Genomic DNA, 20,913 nt, shown 5'->3' on the forward strand with positions numbered 1-20,913 from the left:
TCCTTCTGACTCCTCAATGAGGACTGGTAGGTATTCTCTTGCCCTCCTCTTCCTGAAGTTCACAATCAATGGATGTTGTTTACTTGGATTTCCAGAAGGCCTTTGACAAGCTATTACGTTAAATATCAATGATTTGGATGACAGAATTGAGGGCTTTGTGGCCAAGTTTGTGGATGTTACAAAGGTAGGTGGAGGGGCAAATAGTCTTGAGGAAGCAGGGAGTCTTCAGAAAGAGTTAGACAGATTAGGATAATGAGCAAAGAAGTGGCAGATGTGATACAGTGTAGGGCAATTTATTGTCATGCAACTATTTTCTAAATGGGGAGAAAGTTCAGTAATCCGAGGTGCAAAGGGACTTGGCAGTCCTTGTGCAAGATTCCCTGAAAGTTAACTTGCAGGTTGACTCAGTTGTGAGGACGGCAAATGGAATGAACTGGTCCAGTTTGAGTGGACTGGAATATAAAAGTAAGGATGTTATGCTGAGGCTTTATAAGGCATTGGTTAGGCTGCACTTGCAGTATTGTGAGCAGTTTTGGGTTCTTTTCTGAGAAGCGATGTACTGGAATTGGAGTAGGTCCCAAGGAGGTTCACAAGAATGATCCTGGGAATGAAAGGGTTAATGTATAAGGGGCATTTGAGGGCTCTGGGCCTATTCTCACTGGGGTGTAGAGCAATGCGGAGGGATCTCATTGAAACCTATCAAATATTCTGAGGCTTAGATAGAGAGAACATGAGGATGTTTCCTGTAGTGGAGGACTCTAGGAGCGGGGCACAATGTCAGAATAGAAGAAAACCCATTAAAAGAGAGATGAAGATGAATTTTTTAGCCAGAGGTAGTGAATCTATGGAATTCATTACCACAGATTACTGTGGAGGCCAAGTTATTGGTTATCTTTAAAGCAGAAGTTAATAGGTTCTTGATTGATGACAGCGTCAAAGGATACAGGGAGAAGGTAGGAGAATGGAGAGATAACAAATCAGCCAAGATAGGATAGTGGGGCAGACTCGAATGGCCACATAGCCTAATTATGCTGCTGTGTCTTATGGTCTTACAGACTTCTCAATTCCTTGCTTTTGCTGACATTGACTGTGAGGTTGTTGTTCCAATAACACCGAACCAGCTGATCAGTCTGCCTCACCACCTGAGATTCTGCCAACAACAGTGGTGCCATTAGCCTATTTATAGACGGTGTTTGAGCTGACATGAGTGTAGAGACAGTAGAGATGTGGGCTCAGCACATGTCCTTGAGGTGTTCCTGTGTTGATTGGAAGTGAGGAGAAGACGTTATCAGTGACTGTTGGCCTCCTGCTGAGGAAGGCAAGGATCCTGTTGTAGAGGGAAGTGCGGAGGCCCAGGTTTAGAAGCTTGGTGATTGGTACTGAGGGAATAATGCTCTGAATGCAGATAAACAGCAGCCTATGTCTGTTTTGCTTTTACCTTGGTGCTCGAAAGTAGAGCGGTATGCAGTGGGATTGCGTCTTCTGTAGACCTGCTTTGACACTATGTGGATTGTAGCGTTCATGTACTTGCTCAGGCAGGAGTTACTCGCAGCCATAGCATGTCATTATGGTAGATATGAGTGATACTGAGGCAGCCCACCCTGCTGATCTTCAGCACCAGTACAGTTGCTGCCCCTTTTGAAACAGGTGGGAACCTCAGAATCGAACAGTAAGAGACTGATGTCCTTAAACACTCCAGCCAGTTCATCAGCACAGCTTTTCAGCACACTGTTGGGGCCTGACCCCTTGCAAGGGTTCACCCTCTTGAAGAATGTTTCGACATTAGCCTTCAAGACAAATATCACAGGGAGTCTAGTACAAGAGGGCATGACTTCAGGATTGAAGGGCGCCCTTTCAGAACAGAAATGCGAAGAAATTTTTTTAGTCAGAGGGTGGTGAATCTATGGAATTTGTTGCCACGGGCAGCAGTGGAGGCCAAGTCATTGGGCGTATTTAAGGCAGAGATTGATAGGTATCTGAGTAGCCAGGGCATCAAAGATTATGGTGAGAAGGCGGGGCAGTGGGACTAAATAGGATAAAATGGATCAGCTCATGATAAAATGGCGGAGCAGACTGGATGGGCCGAATGGCCTGCTTCTGCTCCTTTGTCTTATGGTCTTATGATCTTATGGTTTGCCAATGCACAGATATGCATAAAAGGTGTTCAGCTCACTCCTATTTATGGTGTTTCATTAGGAAAAGACGTTTAGAATATAGAACATAGAATAGTACAGCACACTACAGGCCCTTTGCCCCACAATATTGTGCCAACCTCATAACCTACTTGTAGCTAATCTAATTCTTCATTCGCACATAGCCCTCCATTCTTCTTGCATCCATGTTTCTTATTAAGAGTCAATTAAATGTCCCTAATATATCTGCCTCTACCACCACCCATGGCAGTATGTTTCACACATTTACCACTCTCTCTGTAAAAAACCTGCCTCTGACCACCCCCCCACACACTCATCCAATCACCTTAAAATTATGCCCTTTCGTATCAGCCATTTCTGCCCCATGAGAAAGTCTCTGGCTGGTTTCTCCATTTGTGCCTTCTATCATCTTATACAATTCTATCAAAGCACCCCTCATCCTTCTTCACTCCAAGGAGAAAAGACCAAGCTTCCTCAACCTTTCCACATAAGACCCGTTTTCTAACACAGGCAGCATCCTGGTAAATCTCCTCTGCACCCTTTGAAGAATCTATGGATATGCACCCAAAGATCCTTCTGTTTCTCCGCACTGCTGAGGGTTTTGTCAAGAATGTTGTGTGCATACTTTGTCATTGTGGGCATGCTATATTGGCACCGGCACACCCTTTAGGTATGTTGGTTGTTAACACAAACAACACATTTTACTGTAGGTTTCAAAGTACACGTAATAAATAAACTTGAATCTTGAATCTTAAATCCTGTATTCTGCCATCAATTTCAACCTTTCAAAGCGTATCACTTCATATTTTATTGGGATTACAAAACTCCATCTGCATCCTATCAATGTTCTGTTGTAACCTACAACAACCATCTACACTATCCATTTCATTGGATATGCTTACATTACGCTAATGCTTTGTTCTGGAACTGTATATGAGAGTTCAAAGAAATCTGAAAAGCCAATGTACTTTAGTGTCAACCGTTCCATCAGTGTTGGAGGTCTCTCGCAAATAATGAGGAAAATCCTTTTACGGTAGTTTTCCTCATATTCTTGTGAATGTATTGTTCAGAAGTTGCAATTGGTTTCCAGTCTGCATTACACACAAAAATAAAACCAATGCACACAATTGAAAAGCAATAACAACATTAGCATAGAACACTAGACATATAAGGAGGAGTAGGATCCTGCTCTGACTTGGCACAGTTCTCGAGGCAAACAAACAGTACTGACTGTTCATTCATTAGTATTCTTCTTACCCACAGAGAGTTTGTATGCAGTCTTACAGCTTAGACTGTAAGACATAGGAGCAGAATTAAGCCATTTGGCCCATTGAGTCTGCTCCGCCATTTCATCATAGCTAACCTATTTGCATTTCAGCCTCATTCTACTGTCTTCTCCCCATAACTTTTCATGCCCTGATGAGTCAGAAACCTCCCTACTCTTAACACTGCTTCGATCACACAATACCTGCTCCAATAATGGTCACTCTGCTTGTTCCTGCTTTATTCTTATTTGCCTGGCTAATGAATCACAATTTTATTGGGCCGCCAGAAAATGCCAGAAGCCTGTAAATACTGCTTTTCAGATCTCACTCCCCAACTTATAAGCCCTCCTTTCTCACTGTAAAACTGTGTAAAACTGAAGAGCAATACAAACCCTGAACTAGGTAGAGATGATCAGAATACTTAATTCAATGTAAAATTGGCTATAGGAAGCAATGAAATAAGAGTGAAAGGAGAGAGAAAAAGATACAAAGAAATATATTAATTTTTTTATTTCCCCGATCTGGTGAAATGAAAATCTAGACTTATAATAGTTAATATTTAATGTCAGTTGATAGCCAGGTAGTTAAGATTTAATGAGCTATTAAAATGGTACTTTGGCTGGAACAGACAACTGCAAACTTTACTTGGCAAGTACCCTTTTATGAATGAAATGGGTATAGGAGCACAATGTTATTCTATGTATTTGAATGATGAAATGAAATCATCAAGAAGTTTAGAGGAGCAGGATAATGCAAGTAACAACTTCAGTATTTCTGAGTTTCATTCTGCAATTGCCACCTGATTTTAAGGTGACCTTTCCTATTATTTTCAAAGCAGACGTCAACTTAATATAAAGTGGAAGATTGCTGCAAATGGTGAAGATTTCAGGTCCAAAGGGCTTCAGACCTGAAACACTGAGGCTCTTTCACTTTTCACAGATGTTGACTGATCTGAGTGTTTACAGCATTTTCTGTTTTTACTTTATATAGTTAAATGTAATTTTCTGCATCTTTGGAATTTAGAAATGATGATTGTCAACAGAACATTTACTTATACACTTTTGATATTTATTTCTGTAATTGATTGAAATAGATATAGGAGATCCACAGATTTTTAGAAATTTATCTGGTGTGGATCATCATCCATTCCGTTATGATTAACATGCACATAGCACTGCTTACAAGGAAATAGTTGGCACACCTCAAGAAAACTATTGGTTTAATTCAGCTGCATTGCAAGGGAGGCAATATTACAATTGCTTCTAAATAGACCTTCTGTTTTCTTGAATAGGTTAGTTAATTGTTAAGTCTCCAGAATTGCCTTTGCAAACAGTGGAATGCAGAGCTGAGTATGCAGTTCCTGTATCCTGTGCTTCTTAAGATGATGTCGTGAAAGTAACATCAGATGTCATTATAATCATAGAATTATTAACATCCTCAGGGACAGGAAACTTTACAGGAAATAAAAAGACCTGCTGAATACAGTCTCTGTCTGCCCAGAGTTCAACTTTTCATTAGCACTAGAAATGACGAGAAAATGAGGAACCTAATCAGTTATTTGAGGGCACTCAGGCGCTCACCTGTCAGCTGGCAACAGATAGTTTTGGCTTATTTAGCTCGTGAATGTACTACAGCTAAGTTGATTGTACAGGTAATTATAATACCGCTGGGTCTTTCGTGATAATGTTTGAAAAGCTACTGGTATTCTTGATGAAGGGTCTCAGCCCAAAGCGTTGATTCTTTATTCCTCTCCATAGATGCTGCCTGACCTGCTGAGTTCCTCTAGCATTTTGTGTGTATTAATCTGGATTTCCAACATTTACAGAATCTCTTTTGTTACTGAAACTCTTCAATTTGTGAAATGATACAGCAACCTGTCATGGTGTGGCTCTGGGCTATTTTGCTTTCCACTCTTGGCTGAGGGCATATGCTGCCGATCCAGGCTGAGGGGTAAAATGATATAACAGATTTCACCCCAAGGGTTTAGAAAAACGCCTCCATCACTTGGTTTGAACAGACACACTTGTCCCATTTTTATCTGTAGCTTGATATATACATATTTAAACTTTCCATGATGCTTTAAGTATAAATGTTGTCTAACACAAATGTACAAGATTCACTTATTTTATTATTTGCTTCACATTCAGGTATTCTACAGACAGCCAATTCATTCAATGTTGATATGAAAAGCCCTATGATATTTACTGGCTCACAAAAAGATATGTTTGGATATACCGTTAAACAATTTGAAAATGAAGAAGGGAAATGGCAAGTATTTTTTTAATGTTTTTAGAATTGATTCTGATTTTAAAGTGGTAGAAATTTGATCTAGCCACTTGGGCTAAATGCTCTGTCTCCGTGCTGCTTATGAAATTTGGTTACATGATGTTTAAGAAGCCAAATTCCCAAAGGAGAGCATCACAGTTGCTTCTGCATATGCACAGTTAGCAAAAATAAATGTTTGCTGTGTCTTTGATATTAATTATATTTGAAAAACGAGGCTGGTTTTACGGGTACTGGTGTGGCACAACTGTACTGACATTTCTAAATAATATAAGATTATCTCATTCGTAATTTTTGCTCCAGAGATGTTCGCTGCTCTCCAGGAGTGATAGAACATGATTCTAGTAAGGAGTACAAGCTTTTGTGACCATTATGGGAAATAAGTACATAACTCTTTTCAGTGTGTCGGGTATCAACTGTTTCATTAATGATTAAGGAAATTTAATCAGGTTCCTTGCTCTGACTGTCGGGAATCCTGCAGAGCAAATAAAATTATTGTTTGTGTTGCATATATATAGATATGATATAAACATATGATTACATATGTTTGAGAAAGTGATAGGACAGGCTGCTAAACGTTTGATGTTTTGGAAGTGATAGGCAGGGTGGTAAAAGAGGGAGAGGGTTTACATTGCTACTCAGGGACAATATTAAATATGGACTCAGAGTGTACGAAATGGAGGGCTCTTCAACTGAGTCTATATGGGGAGAACTTAAAAATAAGACAGATGCCATGACTCTATTGGATTTTACAATAGACCTCCTAATAGTCATGTGGACAGTGAACAGCAGATATACAGACAGATTATGGAAAGGAACAAAAAAAAAGTTATCATTGTTGGTGAATTCAAATTCCCCAAAATAGACTGGCAGCTCTTTAATGCAAAAGGTTGAGATGGGGCAGAATTTGCTAGTTGTGCCCAAGAGGTTTCTTGAAGCAGTGATTGAAGAAAATTGAGTGGTGGATGTTGTATACATGGATTTTAGTAAGATGTTTGACATGATCCTGGTGGTAGGCTGATCCAGAAAATTAGAATGCATGGGATCCCCAGTAACTTAATTGAATGGATCCAAGATTGCCTTGCCCATAGAAAACAAGTGGTAACAGCGGATGGGTCTCATTCTGGATGGAAGTCTGTGATGAGTATTTTTCGGCAGGGATCTTTACTGAGAGCTCTGTTGTTTGTCATATATATGAATGATTTAGATGGAGATGTGATAGTGTGGGTGAGTAAGTTTACAGACACAAACATTGGTGGCTTTGTGGATTGCAGGAAAGATTGCCAAAAGTAGACAACAAGACATAGATGAGTTACAGATCTGGTCAGAGAAATTACAGATAGAGTTTAATTTAAACTAGTGTGAGGAGCTGCCACTTTGGGATATCCAACACAAATGTAAAGTAAGCAGGATCCGCAACAATGTAGAAACCTTGGGACTTAGGTACATGGCTCCCTGAAGTGGTCATACAGGTTAATCAGATGGAAAAGAAGGTGCGTAGCATGCTTGTCTTCATTAGTCAAGGCACTGATATCAAGAGCCAGGAAATTATGTTACAGCTCTATAAAAGTCTGGTTAGGCCACATTTATTCAATTCAGTTTGTTTCATTATAGGAAAGATGTGGAAGTGGAGGCTTTGGAGAGGATGCAGAGGAGGTTTACCAGGATGCTGCATGGTTTGAAGGGCATGTACTATGAGGAGAGGTCGAACAAGCTGTACTACTTTTTCTAGCGTACCGGAGACTGAAGGGAGATTTGATAGTAATTTATAAAATAATGCAAGGATTAAAAGAGTAAACAGCAAGTATCTAATTCCCAGGATTAAGTGTCTGGTACTAGGGGATATGCATTTAAGATGAAGGGGAGAAAGTACAAAGGAAATGTGCAGGCAAGTATTTTTACACAGAGCAAGGTGGAATGCCCCGCCAGGGGTAGCAGTGGAGGCAGATAGCACAAGAGCATTTATAAGACTCTGAGATAGACACATGAACATGCAGAGAAGGGAGCGATATGGTCAAAGTGCTGGGAGAGGATGAAATTAATTTGATACTATTGGTTTAATTAGTTCAGCATAACTTTGTTTGCCAATTAGCCAGTCCTGTGCTGTACTGTTCTATAATCCAACTACATTAAGAGTTGATCAAATTGCCATAAGAGAATATATTTGAGGGTGTACAATCTTTCTTTCTGTTTGATTTGTCAACTAGTTTTCTCCTCCCTGTTTGGGAAAAAAAATAAAGTGAGATTATAAGTAATGATTAATAAGTCTTAAACATAAAATAATCTGCAGATGCTGGGGTCAAAGCAACACTCACAACACACTGGAGGAACTCAGCAGGTCGGGCAGCATCTGTGGAAACGTTCAGTCAACATTTCGGGCCGGAAGCCTTCGTCAGGATTGAAGAGGGAAGGGGCAGAGGCCCTATAAAGAAGGTGGAGGGAGGGTGGGAAGGAAGAGGCTGGTAGATGCCAGGTGAAAAACCAGTAAGGGGAAAGATAAAAGGGTGGGGAAGGGGAAGCAGGGAGGGTTATAGGCAGGAAAGGTGAAGAAAGAATAAGGGAAAACACAATGGGTAGTAGAAGGAGGCGGAACCATGAAGGAGGTGATAGACAGCTGGGGGAGGGGCAGAGTGAAACTGGTATGGGGGAAGGGAGGGGGAGGGAATTATCAGAAGTTGGAGAATTCGATGTTCATACCAAGGGGCTGGAGACTACCCAAATGGTATATGAGGTGTTGCTCCTCCAGCCTGAGTTTAGCCTCATCATGGAAGTAGAGGAGGCCCTGTATGGACATATCCGAATGGGAATGTGAAGCAGAGTTGAAGTGGGTGGCAACCGGGAGATGCTGTCTGTTGTGGCGGATGGAGTGGAGGTGCTCGACGAAGCGGTCCCCCATCCTGCGTCGGGTTTCACCGATGTAGAGGAGGCCGCACCGGGAGCACCATATGCAATAGATGACCCCAACAGACTCACAAGTGAAGTGTTGCCTCACATGGAAGGATTGTTTGGGGCACTAAATGGTGGCAAGAGAGGTGTAGGGACAGGTGTAGCACTTATGCTTATAGTGGTAAGTGCCGGGTGGGAGATCTGTGGGGAGGGACGTGTGGACCAGGGAGTCACGGAGGGAACGATCCCTGCAGAAAGCAGAGAGGGGTGGAGAGGGAAAGATGTGCTTAGTGGTGGGGTCCTGTTGAAGGTGGCGGAAGTTGCAGAGGATAATGTGCTGGATCCGGAGGGTGGTGGGGTGATAGGTGAGGGCAAGGGGAAATCTGTCCCAGTTGTGGTGACAGAAGAATGGGGTGAGGGCCGAAGTGCGGGAAATGGAGGAGATGTGGGTGAGGGCATCATTGATGACGGCAGGAGGGAAACCACAATCCTTAAAGAAAGAGGACATTTGAGATGTCCTGGAATGGAAAGCCTCATCCTGGGAGCAGATGCGGCAGAGATGGAGGAACTGAGAATAGGGAATGGCATTTTTGCATTTTGCAGGGTAGGAAGAGGTATAGTTGAGGTAGTTATGAGAGTCAGTGGGCTTGTAGAAGATGTCAGTGGACAGTCTGTCTCCAGAAACCGAGAGAGCTCACCCATGCTGAGCTTGTCAATTTCATCAACTTTACTTCAAACTTCCACCCAGCCTTCAAATTCACTTGGTCCATCTCGGACACTTCTCTCCCCTTTCTCGATCTCTCGGTCTCTATCTCTGGAGATAGACTGTCCACTGACATCTTTTATAAGCCCACTGACTCTCATAACTACCTCGACTATACCCCTTCCCACCCTGCCACATGCAAAAATGCTATTCCCTATTCCCAGTTCCTTTGTCTCCGCCGCATCTGCTCCCAGGATGAGGCTTTCCGTTCCAGGACATCTCAAATATCCTCTTTCTTTAAGGATCGTGGTTTCCCTTCTGCCGTCATCAATGATGCCCTCACCTGCATCTCCTCCATTTCCCGCACTTCGGCTCTCACCCCATCCTCCCGCCACCACAACAGGGACAGAGTTCCCCTTGTCGTCACCTACCACCCCACCAGTCTCCGGATCAAGCACATTATCCTCCGCAGCTTCCGCCACCTTCAACAGGACCCCACCACTAAGCACACCTTTCCCTCTCCACCCCTCTCCGCTTTCCGCAGGGATCGATCCTTACGCGACTCCCTGGTCCACACGTCCCTCCCCATGGATCTCCCACCCGGCACTTATCCCTGTAAGCGTAAGTGCTACACATGTCCCTACACTTCCTTTCTTGCCACCATTCAGGGCCCCAAACAGTCCTTCCAGGTGAGGCAACACTTCACTTGTGAGTCTGTTGGGGTCATCTATTGCATCCGGTGCTCCCGGTGTGGCCTCCTCTACATCGGTGAAACCCGACGCAGATTGGGGACCACTTCGTCGAGCACCTCCGCTCTGTCTGCCACAACAGACAGGATCTCCCGGTTGCCACCCACTTCCACTCTGCTCCACATTCCCATTCAGATATGTCCATACATGGCCTCCTCTACCGCCACGATGAGACTAAACTCAGGTTAGAAGAGCAACACCTCATACACCATCTGGGTAGTCTCCAGCCCCTTAGTATGAACATTGAATTCTCCAACTTCCGGTAATTCCCTCCCCCTTCTGTCCCCAATCCCAGTTTCACTCTGCCCCCTCCCCCAGCTGCCTATCACCTCCCTCATGGTCTGCCTCCTTCTACCACCCATTGTGCTTTCCCCTTTTCCTTCTTCACCTTTCCTGCCTATCACCTCCCTGCTTCCCCTCCTCCACCCCTTTATCTTTCCCCTTACTGGTTTTTCACCTGGACCTATCAGCCTTCTCCTTCCCACCCTCCCCCCACCTTCCTTATAGGGTGTCTGCCCCTTCCCTCTTCAGTCCTGACGAAGGGTTCCGGCCCGAAACGTTGACTGATCGTTTCCACGGATGCTGCCCGACCTGCTGAGTTCCTCCAGCATGTTGTGATTAATAAGTGTTGTTCTCTGATTGACAGAGAAGTAGGCAAAATTATTATATCCCTGGAACAAATAATAAATGAGGCATATTTTAATAATAAAAAATTGCACATTATAAGTAATTACTTAGCATGGAATACCCTATCATGGGAATTACTACATCTCAATGAGAAGACTGAATGTTTAATTCAGCTTCAAGTTCTTTCATTATAGTATACAGCTTATGTGGTAATTAGCAAACAAGATCTCCGAAACACTTCATCAAGACGACACTTCATAGAATGTTAGGAAGGTAAATAGTAAAGATAAATAAGGAGTGTACAGTTGCAGGGTGACTTGAATTTCATATAAAGGATAATAATATCAATGATGTACAATGTTCAGTCCCATTCATGACTCCTCAGATAATGAATCCATCCATAGACCAATGCAACAATCAATGGATGGTATCATGTCACTCCTTAACATTCAATGACATTTCTATCAATGAATTCCTCACTTTCAATATCCTGGGAGCTGCTATTGACCAGAAACTGAAGTTGCGTAGCCACATAAATAATGTGGCTACAAGAGCAGACCAAGAATCCTACAGTGAGTAATGACTTGGTATCCTGCTTTATAGGGACCCATCCATGTACATTCACTCACCTCAACACCAACTCACAGTAGCAGCAGTTTGTAATCTCTTCAGAAAGCACTGCAACAATTCACCAACGCTCCTTGGGCAGCATCTTCCTAGCTTGCAATCTTTACCAACAAAAAAGACAAGGCAGCAAAAATATGGGAACACCAACTCCTGGAAGTTGCCCTGCAAGCTACATACCATGCTGACTTGGAAATGTATCACTGTTCCTTCACTGTCACCGGTTCAAAGTCCTGGAAACTTTCGCCTTGCAGCACAGGGTAGGGGGTATGCCTGTACCTCAAGGACTGCAACTGTTTAAGAAGACAGTCCACCAGCATTTTCTCTGGAGCAATTCAGGATGAGCTGGCACAGTCTGCAAAGCCATGGAATGAGTTTTTTAAAAATCACATGACATATAGTGGAGAAGGTTAAACCCCACCAGCCCACCACACGCACGCGCACGCATGCACACACACATGCACACACACGCACACACACACACACACACACAACACTCGCATTTGCTCAGAATTATCCTACTCCTCCTCATTTTCTAAGCAGTCTGACAAATTCAGTATCCTGATTGGTTAACTCTTGCCTATGATTTTGAGTAGAGTATTTCTTGTCTATGGGCCATGGGAAAGGCAGAACACATTGCTCCGCCAACTTTGGTCTCTCTGTTCTTTGTTCTTAACTACTAGACTTCTGTAGATTTACAATTCCAACTCTCTTTGATCTTTGCGCTAATAGGATGATCATTGTGCCTAGTACTGAAGTATTTGTCATAATGCAGTCCAAGGTGGCTGAGACTAACAATCCAGATTTCCACATTCAGATTCCACCAAAGCAGATGTAGACTTGAAATTAAGACCTAGCTGTTTTTTTAATAAACTAATCATTAGTAATGATCACCATATATAAAAGTTATTGTTTTGCACAAAAATCTCTTGATTTATCTAATGCTAGCCCATGGTGAGAACATGCTATTCTTACCAGGTCTGGTCTATAGGTGACCAACTTGAAAATTCCCTCTGAAATGACCCATGCAAAAACAAGCAAGTACAGTACTGCTGGATTGAAAGAGGGAAATAAAAGTGTGCAGCACGTGACACTAAGCATGGCAAAATTATCCAAACTCAGGTGACCTTGCACAATCCTCTGCACAAATATATGTGGTCAAGTGTCTAAATTGGGAAGGATATCCTTATACTAGTCAAGCAATGACCTGACAATGTTGTCCACACAGAGAGCATGGGAGATTTCTCTATCAACTGGGTATGTTCTTAATTAATTTGCAAGACAAATGGACCAGAGGGAGTGGAACAGTGGGAATAAGCCTTGGCATCTTCATAGTATCAGGTTAAACTTGAACAAGAAAATCTCCTGTTTACGACCTACCATCAACTTTAGTGACTGTCTTCAAAGATTAATGACATGTAGAAAACCTAGTGGAAAGCACTGTTCACAAAAACAATCCAATCAGACCTATTACATCTCTGTAAATCTGATCTCAGTCAGTCATCAGCAGGGTGATTGAAGGTGTCATCAAAACTGGCATTTACTCACCAATAACTTGATCACCAATGTGTATAAATACCAATGTGCTGGTTGTGTTTCATCTGGATCTCATCAAAGTTCAGAAAGTTCAAATAAAAATTTTATTATCAGAATACATTTCATTTCCATTTTTTAAATCTTTTTATTAATTATTGTTCAAGATCAACAAAAATACATTAAGGTAATCAAGTCAATATTTCAATATGTACAATGAAGAATTAAATTAGCAAATAACTGATTAACAGAGCTAAGCAATATATCAATAATAATAAGAAAAAATAAAGTGTTAAGAATATATTTTTTGAAAGAAAAAAAGAAAGAACAAAAAAGAACCCCTACTAACTAAGTAAAAGAAAACCCTACTAACTAAAACAAAAATGGGAAAAAACCCATTGGGAGCACAACCCCGAAGCTATACGTCACACAAGCTTCCATAAAAGAAAAACATCAATCAGCCAACTCAAATCCATTTAAACAAAAATCAGAAGGAAACTATATTAAATAACTCAAATCAGATGATAGTAGTGGACAAATGAACCCCACCTTTTCTCGAAATCAAGTCGAGGATCAAAAGTTCGACTTCTGATTTTCTCCAAACTAAGACATAGCATCACCTGAGAGAACCATTGTATCAAAGTAGGAGCAGAAACATCTTTCCATTTCAACAAAATAGCCCTTCTGGCCAATAATGTAATGAATGCAATTACATGTTGGTCTGATAGAGAAATACCATGATTATATTGAGGGATTATACCAAACAAAACTGTCAATTTATTAAGTTGTAAATTAATTTTTAAAACTTTAGACATTGTAGAAAAAATAGATTTCCAAAAATGTTTCAATACAGAACACGGCCAAAACATATGTGTCAGTATAGCTGTCTCAGTTTTACAAACGTTTATACATCTATCACACTGACTATCAACATTAGGAAACATCAGAGTACATACATGTCACCACATACAACAACAAGAATTTTTTTTCGTCCCAGCATACTTAGCAAACCTATGGAACAGTAACTGTAAACAGGATCAATGAACGACAAACTGTGCAAATGGAAATGTAAGTAAATAGCAATAAATAACAAGTATGAAGTAACATGAAATGTGAGAGAATGAAATAACAGGACAGAGTCTTTAAAGTGAGACTATCAGTTGTGGAAACACCAGAAATGGAATGAGTGTAGCTATTCCTTTTTGTCCAAAAGCCTAATGTTTGAGGAGTAGTAACTGTTCTTAAATCTGTGGTACAAGTCCTGAGCCACCTGCACCTGATGGCAGCAGCAAGAAAAGAGCATGGCCTTGGTGGTCATTCAGTAGCAGCAAGAAAAGAGCATGGCCTGTCCTGACGAAGGGTCTCAGCCTGAAACGTCGACTGTACCTCTTCCTAGAGATGCTGCCTGGCCTGCTGCGTTCACCAGCAACTTTGATGTGTGTGGCCTTGGTGGTGAATATCTTTGATGATGGATGCTGCTCTTCTATGACATTTCATGCTCAGTGTTTGGGAGGGTTTTACCTGTGATGTATTCGGCCAAACTCCACTTCCTTTTATAGGACATTATGCTCAAAAGCATTGGTGTTCCCATACAGGCTGTAATGCACCCAGACTGTACACTTTCCACCACACACCTATAGAAGTTTGCCAAGATTTTTGATGTCATGTCGAATCTCCGCAGACTCCTAAGGAAGTAGAGGCGCTGTTGTGCTTTCTTTGCAATTATATTTATTTGATGGGTCCTGGACTGGTCCTTTGAGAATTTCCAATGAGTACTGGATCATGGGCCTCTGGTTTCCCTTTCCTGATGTCTGCAATCAGTTTCTTGGTCATATTGACATTGACTAAGAGGTTACAGCCTCAGTACACATTGCAAGGCAATGAAAATCAAGAGGAACAGACTTCAGTGGTCAGAGCCTTGCCTTGCACAAAGGAAAATGTTTATGGGAGATCAATTATCTTAGTTCCAGGATATCACTGTAGGCATCCTTCAGGGCAATGATTTGGACCCAAACAACTTCACCTACTTCTTCAATGAATTTCCTTCCATCAGAAAGGTCAGAAGTACATAATGTTCAGCCGCTACTTTTCAGCAAAGGAAGCATGTGTCTTGTCACAGATGAAGATTTCCTTAAAAAAAAGTCTATCCACCTATTTTGACATTCAGTAGCATTATCTTCACTGAGTCCCACAGCACCAACATCCTAAGATCACCACTGATCAGAAACTCATCTGGGCCACCCTCATATATACGACGACACAAGGAATTCTGCAGATGCTGGAAATTCAAGCAACACACATCAAAGTTGCTGGTGAATGCAGCAGGCCAGGCAGCATCTCTAGGAAGAGGGACAGTCGACGTTTCGGGCCGAGACCCTTCGTCAGGACTAACTGAAGGAAGAGTGAGTAAGAGATTCAAAAGTGGGAGAGAGAGGGGGAGATCCAAAATGATAGGAGAAGACAGGAGGGGGAGGGATGGAGCCAAGAGCTGGACAGGTGATTGGCAAAAGGGATATGATAGGATCATGGGACAGGAGGCCCAGGGAGAAGGAAAGGGTGGGGGGGGAACCCAGACGATGGGGCATTAGCGGAAGTTAGAGAAGTCAATGTTCATGCCATCAGGTTGGAGGCTACCCAGACAGAATACAAGGTGTTGTTCTTCCAACCTGAGTGTGACTTCATCTTTACAGTAGAGGAGGCCATTGATAGACATATCAGAATGGGAATGGGACATGGAATTAAATGAAGCCACACTCAGGTTGGAGGTACAACACCTTATATCCCGTCTGGGTAGCCTCCAACCTGATGGCATGAACATTGACTTCTCTAACTTCCGCTAATGCCCCATCCTCTGGGTGGGGCATCATCACTGGGAGATCCTGCTTTCTCTGGTGGACAGAGCGTAGGTGTTCAGCAAAATGGTCTCCCAGTCTGCGTGGGGTCTCGCCAATATATAGAAGGCCACATCGGGAGCACCAGGCACAGTATATCACACCAGCCGACTCACAGGTGAAGTGTGATCTCACCTGGAAGGACTGTCTGGGGCCCTGAATGGTGGTAAGGGAGGAAGTGTAAGGGCAGGTGTAGCACTTGTTCTGCTTACAAGGATAAGTGCCAGGAGGGAGATCAGTGGGGAGGGATGAGGGGGACGAATGGACAAGGGAATCGCGTAGGGAGCAATCCCTGCGGAAAGCAGAGGGGGGGGAGGGAAAGATGTGCTTAGTGGTGGGATCCCATTGGAGGTGGCGGAAGTTACGGAGAATAATATGTTGGACCCGGAGGCTGGTGGGGTGGTAGGCGAGGACCAGGGGAACCCTATTCCTAGTGTGGTGATGGAAGGATGGAGTGAGAGCAGATGTGCGTGAAGTGGGGGAGATGTGTTTGAGAGCAGAGTTGATGGTGGAGGAAGGGAAGCCTCTTTCTTTAAAAAAGGACATCTTCCTCGTTCTGGAATGAAAAGCCTCATCCTGAGAGCAGATGCGGCGGAGACGGAGGAATTGAGAGAAGGGGATGGCATTTTTGCAAGAGACAGGGTAAGAAGAGGAATAGTCCAGATAGCTGTGAGAGTCAGTAGGCTTATAGTACCTTATATTCCGTCTGGGTAACCTCCAAACTGATGGCATGAACAGTGACTTCTCTAACTTCCGCTAATGCCCCACCTCCCCCTCGTACCCCATCCGTTATTTATTTATATACACACATTCTTTCTCTCTCTCTCCTTTTTCTCCCTCTGTCCCTCTGACTATACCCCTTGCCCATCCTCTGGGTTTTCCCCCCCTCTCCCCTTTCCTTCTCCCTGGGCCTCCTGTCCCATGATCCACTCATATCCCTTTTGCCAATCACCTGTCCAGCTCTTGGCTACATCCCTCCCCCTCCTGTCTTCTGCTATCATTTTGGATCTCCCCCTCCCTCTCCCACTTTCAAATTTCTTACTAGCTCTTCCTTCAGTTAGTCCTGACAAAGGGTCTCGGCCCGAAACATCGACTGTACCTCTTCCTAGAGATGCTGCCTGGCCTGCTGCGTTCACCAGCAACTTTGATGTGTGTTGCACCCTCGTATGTGCTGTGGCTGTAACATTTCAGAGGAACTCTAAAGCTTGTCCAGCACCACCATGCACAACTCAGGAATGTGTGGAAAACTCCCCAGTGCAGTTCCGAAAACATATAAGAAACTCACGCTATTGAAGGCAAAACAGCCTGTTCGATTGGTATACTCCATACTATTGTAAACATTCATACGTTCTGTCACTAGCACACAGTCACTGCAGTGGACACCGACCACAAAATACTCTGTTTGCTCACCCAAGCTATTTTGACAGTCTTATTACCAAGCATACAACCTCCACAGTTGAGAAGAGCAAGAGCTTCAGATTTATGGAAACACCACCAATTTACATGCTCACTTCCAAATGATGCAGCATCCTGACATGCATACCTACAGCAATCCCTTCATCTTCACTTAGTCAAACTCTCTAGCCAAAAGGATTGTGGGAATACCTTTACCAGAAGTACTGCAATAGGTTGAGAAGACACCTCACCATCACTTTCTCAAGGGCATCTATCGCCCTTGCCAATGTTTCTTAGATCCTAAAAACGAAAATATTAAAATGAATTGTGTGTCTTGTCAATAGAACTAGGCAGTAAAAGCAATCGTGGCATTAAATGGCACAAGAGGGTCCACAAAACATTTCTGGATTAGTGCCAAGTTCAGCAATCATCACTGATTGCAAAGTCCCAACCAAAGGTTTGATAGAGATTCTGAAAGAAAGAAGGAAGTGGGAATTGTAAAAGAACTTTCAGAAGTGGAAATAGAACTGTTGAAAGAGAGTTTGCTTTTGATGGAGTACAGGATATTTCTGCAAATAGAAGTCAAGAGCCAGGAACTGAGGCCCACTCAAGTTAATTTACACAAGTGGGCCATTCAGGTTGCAAAAAAACCTGTATGTCCACCGCAATCCCTGCTAATCCCGTAGGTTATACTTTAAGTATACAGAAGTTATAAATGGTTCTTAGATATAAAACAGTTTTTATTTTAATTGGGTAACCAATACCAAGACTCATAAGGCTTATAATTTCACTCAGCTATTTTTTCTGACAGAAATGATGTCTTGAAACATATGATTAGTGTTTCTGTGATTTCTTCAACGCTTAACAATCAACACACTGTTGTGTAAATTATTATCTGATAATTTAGTTATTTGTATGTTTTATATTAAACAACAGAACACAAATTCATGTCACCAGAACTTACAGTTGTCTAAAATAGTTCCCATATCCTGAGCAAAACTTTGTTTCATTCATTTTGACACTAGTTAAGTTTTCGTGTAGCTTGCTCAGGGTGTGTAGCAGTGAAGGCAACACAGATAATTATCCACTTGATGGAAGTATTTTGCTGGCTACATGTCAATGTTTGCAATATGTAATAATTTCAAAGTTGCTTTTTCCTGTTTGTCTTCATTTTGCGGTTAGATTTCTGATAGCATCCAGAATGTAAATGCAATTTGGCAGACTTATTTATAACTCAGGTACTGTGTGGAAAGAATTCAATACAATTGTTAGGATTTAAAGGATTTATTAGACCAAATTAACCTGACCTTCTTATTTTGAAAATGATTGCAAAGACTTTAAATAGGCTGCTATGCTTTAATGGTAGCGGATGTATCATGATTAAATAACATAATGAAATGAAACAATCATTGCTGAACTTGAATGTGAAGTAGTTGTGGCATGAATGAAGCAAATTGCTTTCAAAATAATTTGTGTTATCTTTCAGGAGAAAAATTACGGTTTGCAGTTTATCATTAGCAGTCGTAGACTTGGAGAAGACTTAGAGATGTTGCAGTTAACAAAAAGTGAAGCCAATCCTATTTTTCTTCCATGATCAGAACAGTATCAGTAGGGGTTACATAGAGGCTTAAAAGTTAATTATTTATGTATCAATGATTGGTCTGTATAAATAAATTCCTTATTGCATGAAAAAAAAACTTTAAGGGATTGCAGGATGTTGCTGCACTGCTGTGGTTGCTGATTTGTTTCCAGTTTGTCCCACACCCATGCTTGTATACTTACCGTATTTGGGAAAAGTTGCCAGCATATGTGACACTCACAGGCACCAGAAATATACAGGTTAAGCAATCAAAACTGAGTTAATGAAAGTACTACAGAACTGGAATTAGACAGTACCTTACGTTAGAAATAAATGGGAGAATCAAATATTTGGCAGCATCAATAACCCCACTCCCAAACTTTGCTCAGTAAAAGTGTTATCAGGAGCTTGCTTATTAGATGCTGATTGACTCTAACTGAATGATTGTTATTTTTAACTTCTTTGGAATTTGTAAAGCGTATAAATGTTGATTCACAGCAGATAAGCTTTAGACCATAAGAACAGAAGTCATAGGAGCAGAATTAAGCTATTCGGCCCATGTGGTATGCTCTGTCTTTCCATCGCAGATGAATTATTTTCCCTCTCAACCCCATCACCTGCTTTCTCCTCGTAATCTTTGACACCCTTATTAATTAAGAGCCTATCAACCTCTGCCTTAAATATACTCCCAGACAATGAATTCCAGATATTCCCCACCCTCTGGCTAAAGAATTCCTCCACATTACTGGTCCAAATGGACATCCTTCCTTTCTGAGGCTGTGCTCTCCAGTCCTAGACTCCCCCACTATAAGAAATTTCTTCTCCACATCCACTCTATCTAGGCCTTTCAATATTCAGTAGCAGACATTCCACCTCTCCCGGAAGTTTCGGGAGTCTCCTGCATATTGATAGTGGCTCTCTGATGCCCGGAAATTATATACAATATCCCAGAAACAGATTTTTTTTTTAGAGGGAGGGCGAGCATCCCGATTGGTCTCTCTTTGTACTAAGAGTGGTCCCCAACCACCGGGCCGTGAGGAAACGATATGATTTGGCGATATGAAACGATATGAGTCAGCTGCACCTTTCCTCATTCCCTGACACACAATGTTGAATTTTAACGCACGCGAGGTCATCAGTGACCTACAAAGGAATGGGTCCGTGGCCCATTAGTGAATGTCCCCGGTGAATCATCCATGTCAGTGTGGGAAAAAGATCAACTCCTCAAGCTTACAAATGACGATGGGCTGAAAAGTATGTTTGACATAACATCTCTACCGGCATTCCGGATCAAAGTCAAGGCTGAGTATCCTGAGGTAGCCACGAAAGCACTGAAAACGTTGCTTCCATTTCCAACATATTTCTGTGAAGTGGTGTTTTCTGCAATGAATGCAACGAAAAATAATTGCGGAATAGACTGGACATAAGGAACCCCCTTCGAGTATCGCTGTCTCCCATCACCCCTCGATAGGGAAACAAGCCCAGGGCTCACACTGATTCAGCGATATTGGTGTGTTGCAATGATTTTATGTTCATACGAGGAAAATATGCGCTGTGTTTAATATCCAAACGTTACGTAAAATGTTATGATGCTATTGACTTATAAGTGACTTATAATTCAGAGGTCCCCATCCTCCGGGCCGTGGAGAATACAGCAGAGGTTGGAACGCACCCAGCACATCTTTAAGCAAAAAGCAGAAATAAACAAGCTAATTAATTAGGTGCCGCCCGGCACGTAAATGTCAGCCCAGATCAGAGGCGATTGCCGATTGCGTCGTCTCTGATCTGGGCCGATATTTACATGGCGGGCGGCACCTAATCAATTAGCTTGTTTATTTTTTTTAGATTATGAAGACACACAGTCCTCTTTGTCGTTTAGTAATGCATGCATTAAGAAATGATACAATATTTCCTCCGGTGTGATATCACAAAGCACAAGACAGACCAAGACTGAAAAAACTAACAAAACCACATAATAATAACATATAGTTACAACAGTGCAACAATACCATAACTTGATGAAGAACAGGCCATGAGCACGGTAAAAAGTTCAAAGTCTCTCAAATGTCCCACATCTCATGCAGACGGGAGAAGGAAGAAAAATTCTCCCTGCCATGCTCGACCACAGTCCGACTCTGAGTCGTCCGAAAACTTTGAGCCTCCAATCAGCTCTCCGACACCGAGTACCGAGCACCATCTCTGTCCGAACGATTCGACCTCAATCT

At 42.3% G+C, this 20,913-nt stretch overlaps 1 protein-coding gene across 1 annotated transcript in view; it reads left to right on the forward strand.

The window, feature by feature from the left end:
• Positions 1 to 20,913, forward strand: part of itga1 (integrin, alpha 1) — a 219,315-nt gene that overhangs the window by 21,192 nt on the left and 177,210 nt on the right. The window contains 1 exon segment of the mRNA XM_072252495.1: positions 5,566 to 5,686. Coding sequence (XP_072108596.1) covers positions 5,566 to 5,686 — 121 coding nt within the window.

The sequence above is a fragment of the Mobula birostris genome, chromosome 3, assembly GCF_030028105.1.
Source record: "Mobula birostris isolate sMobBir1 chromosome 3, sMobBir1.hap1, whole genome shotgun sequence".
NCBI classification, from domain to species: domain Eukaryota; kingdom Metazoa; phylum Chordata; class Chondrichthyes; order Myliobatiformes; family Myliobatidae; genus Mobula; species Mobula birostris.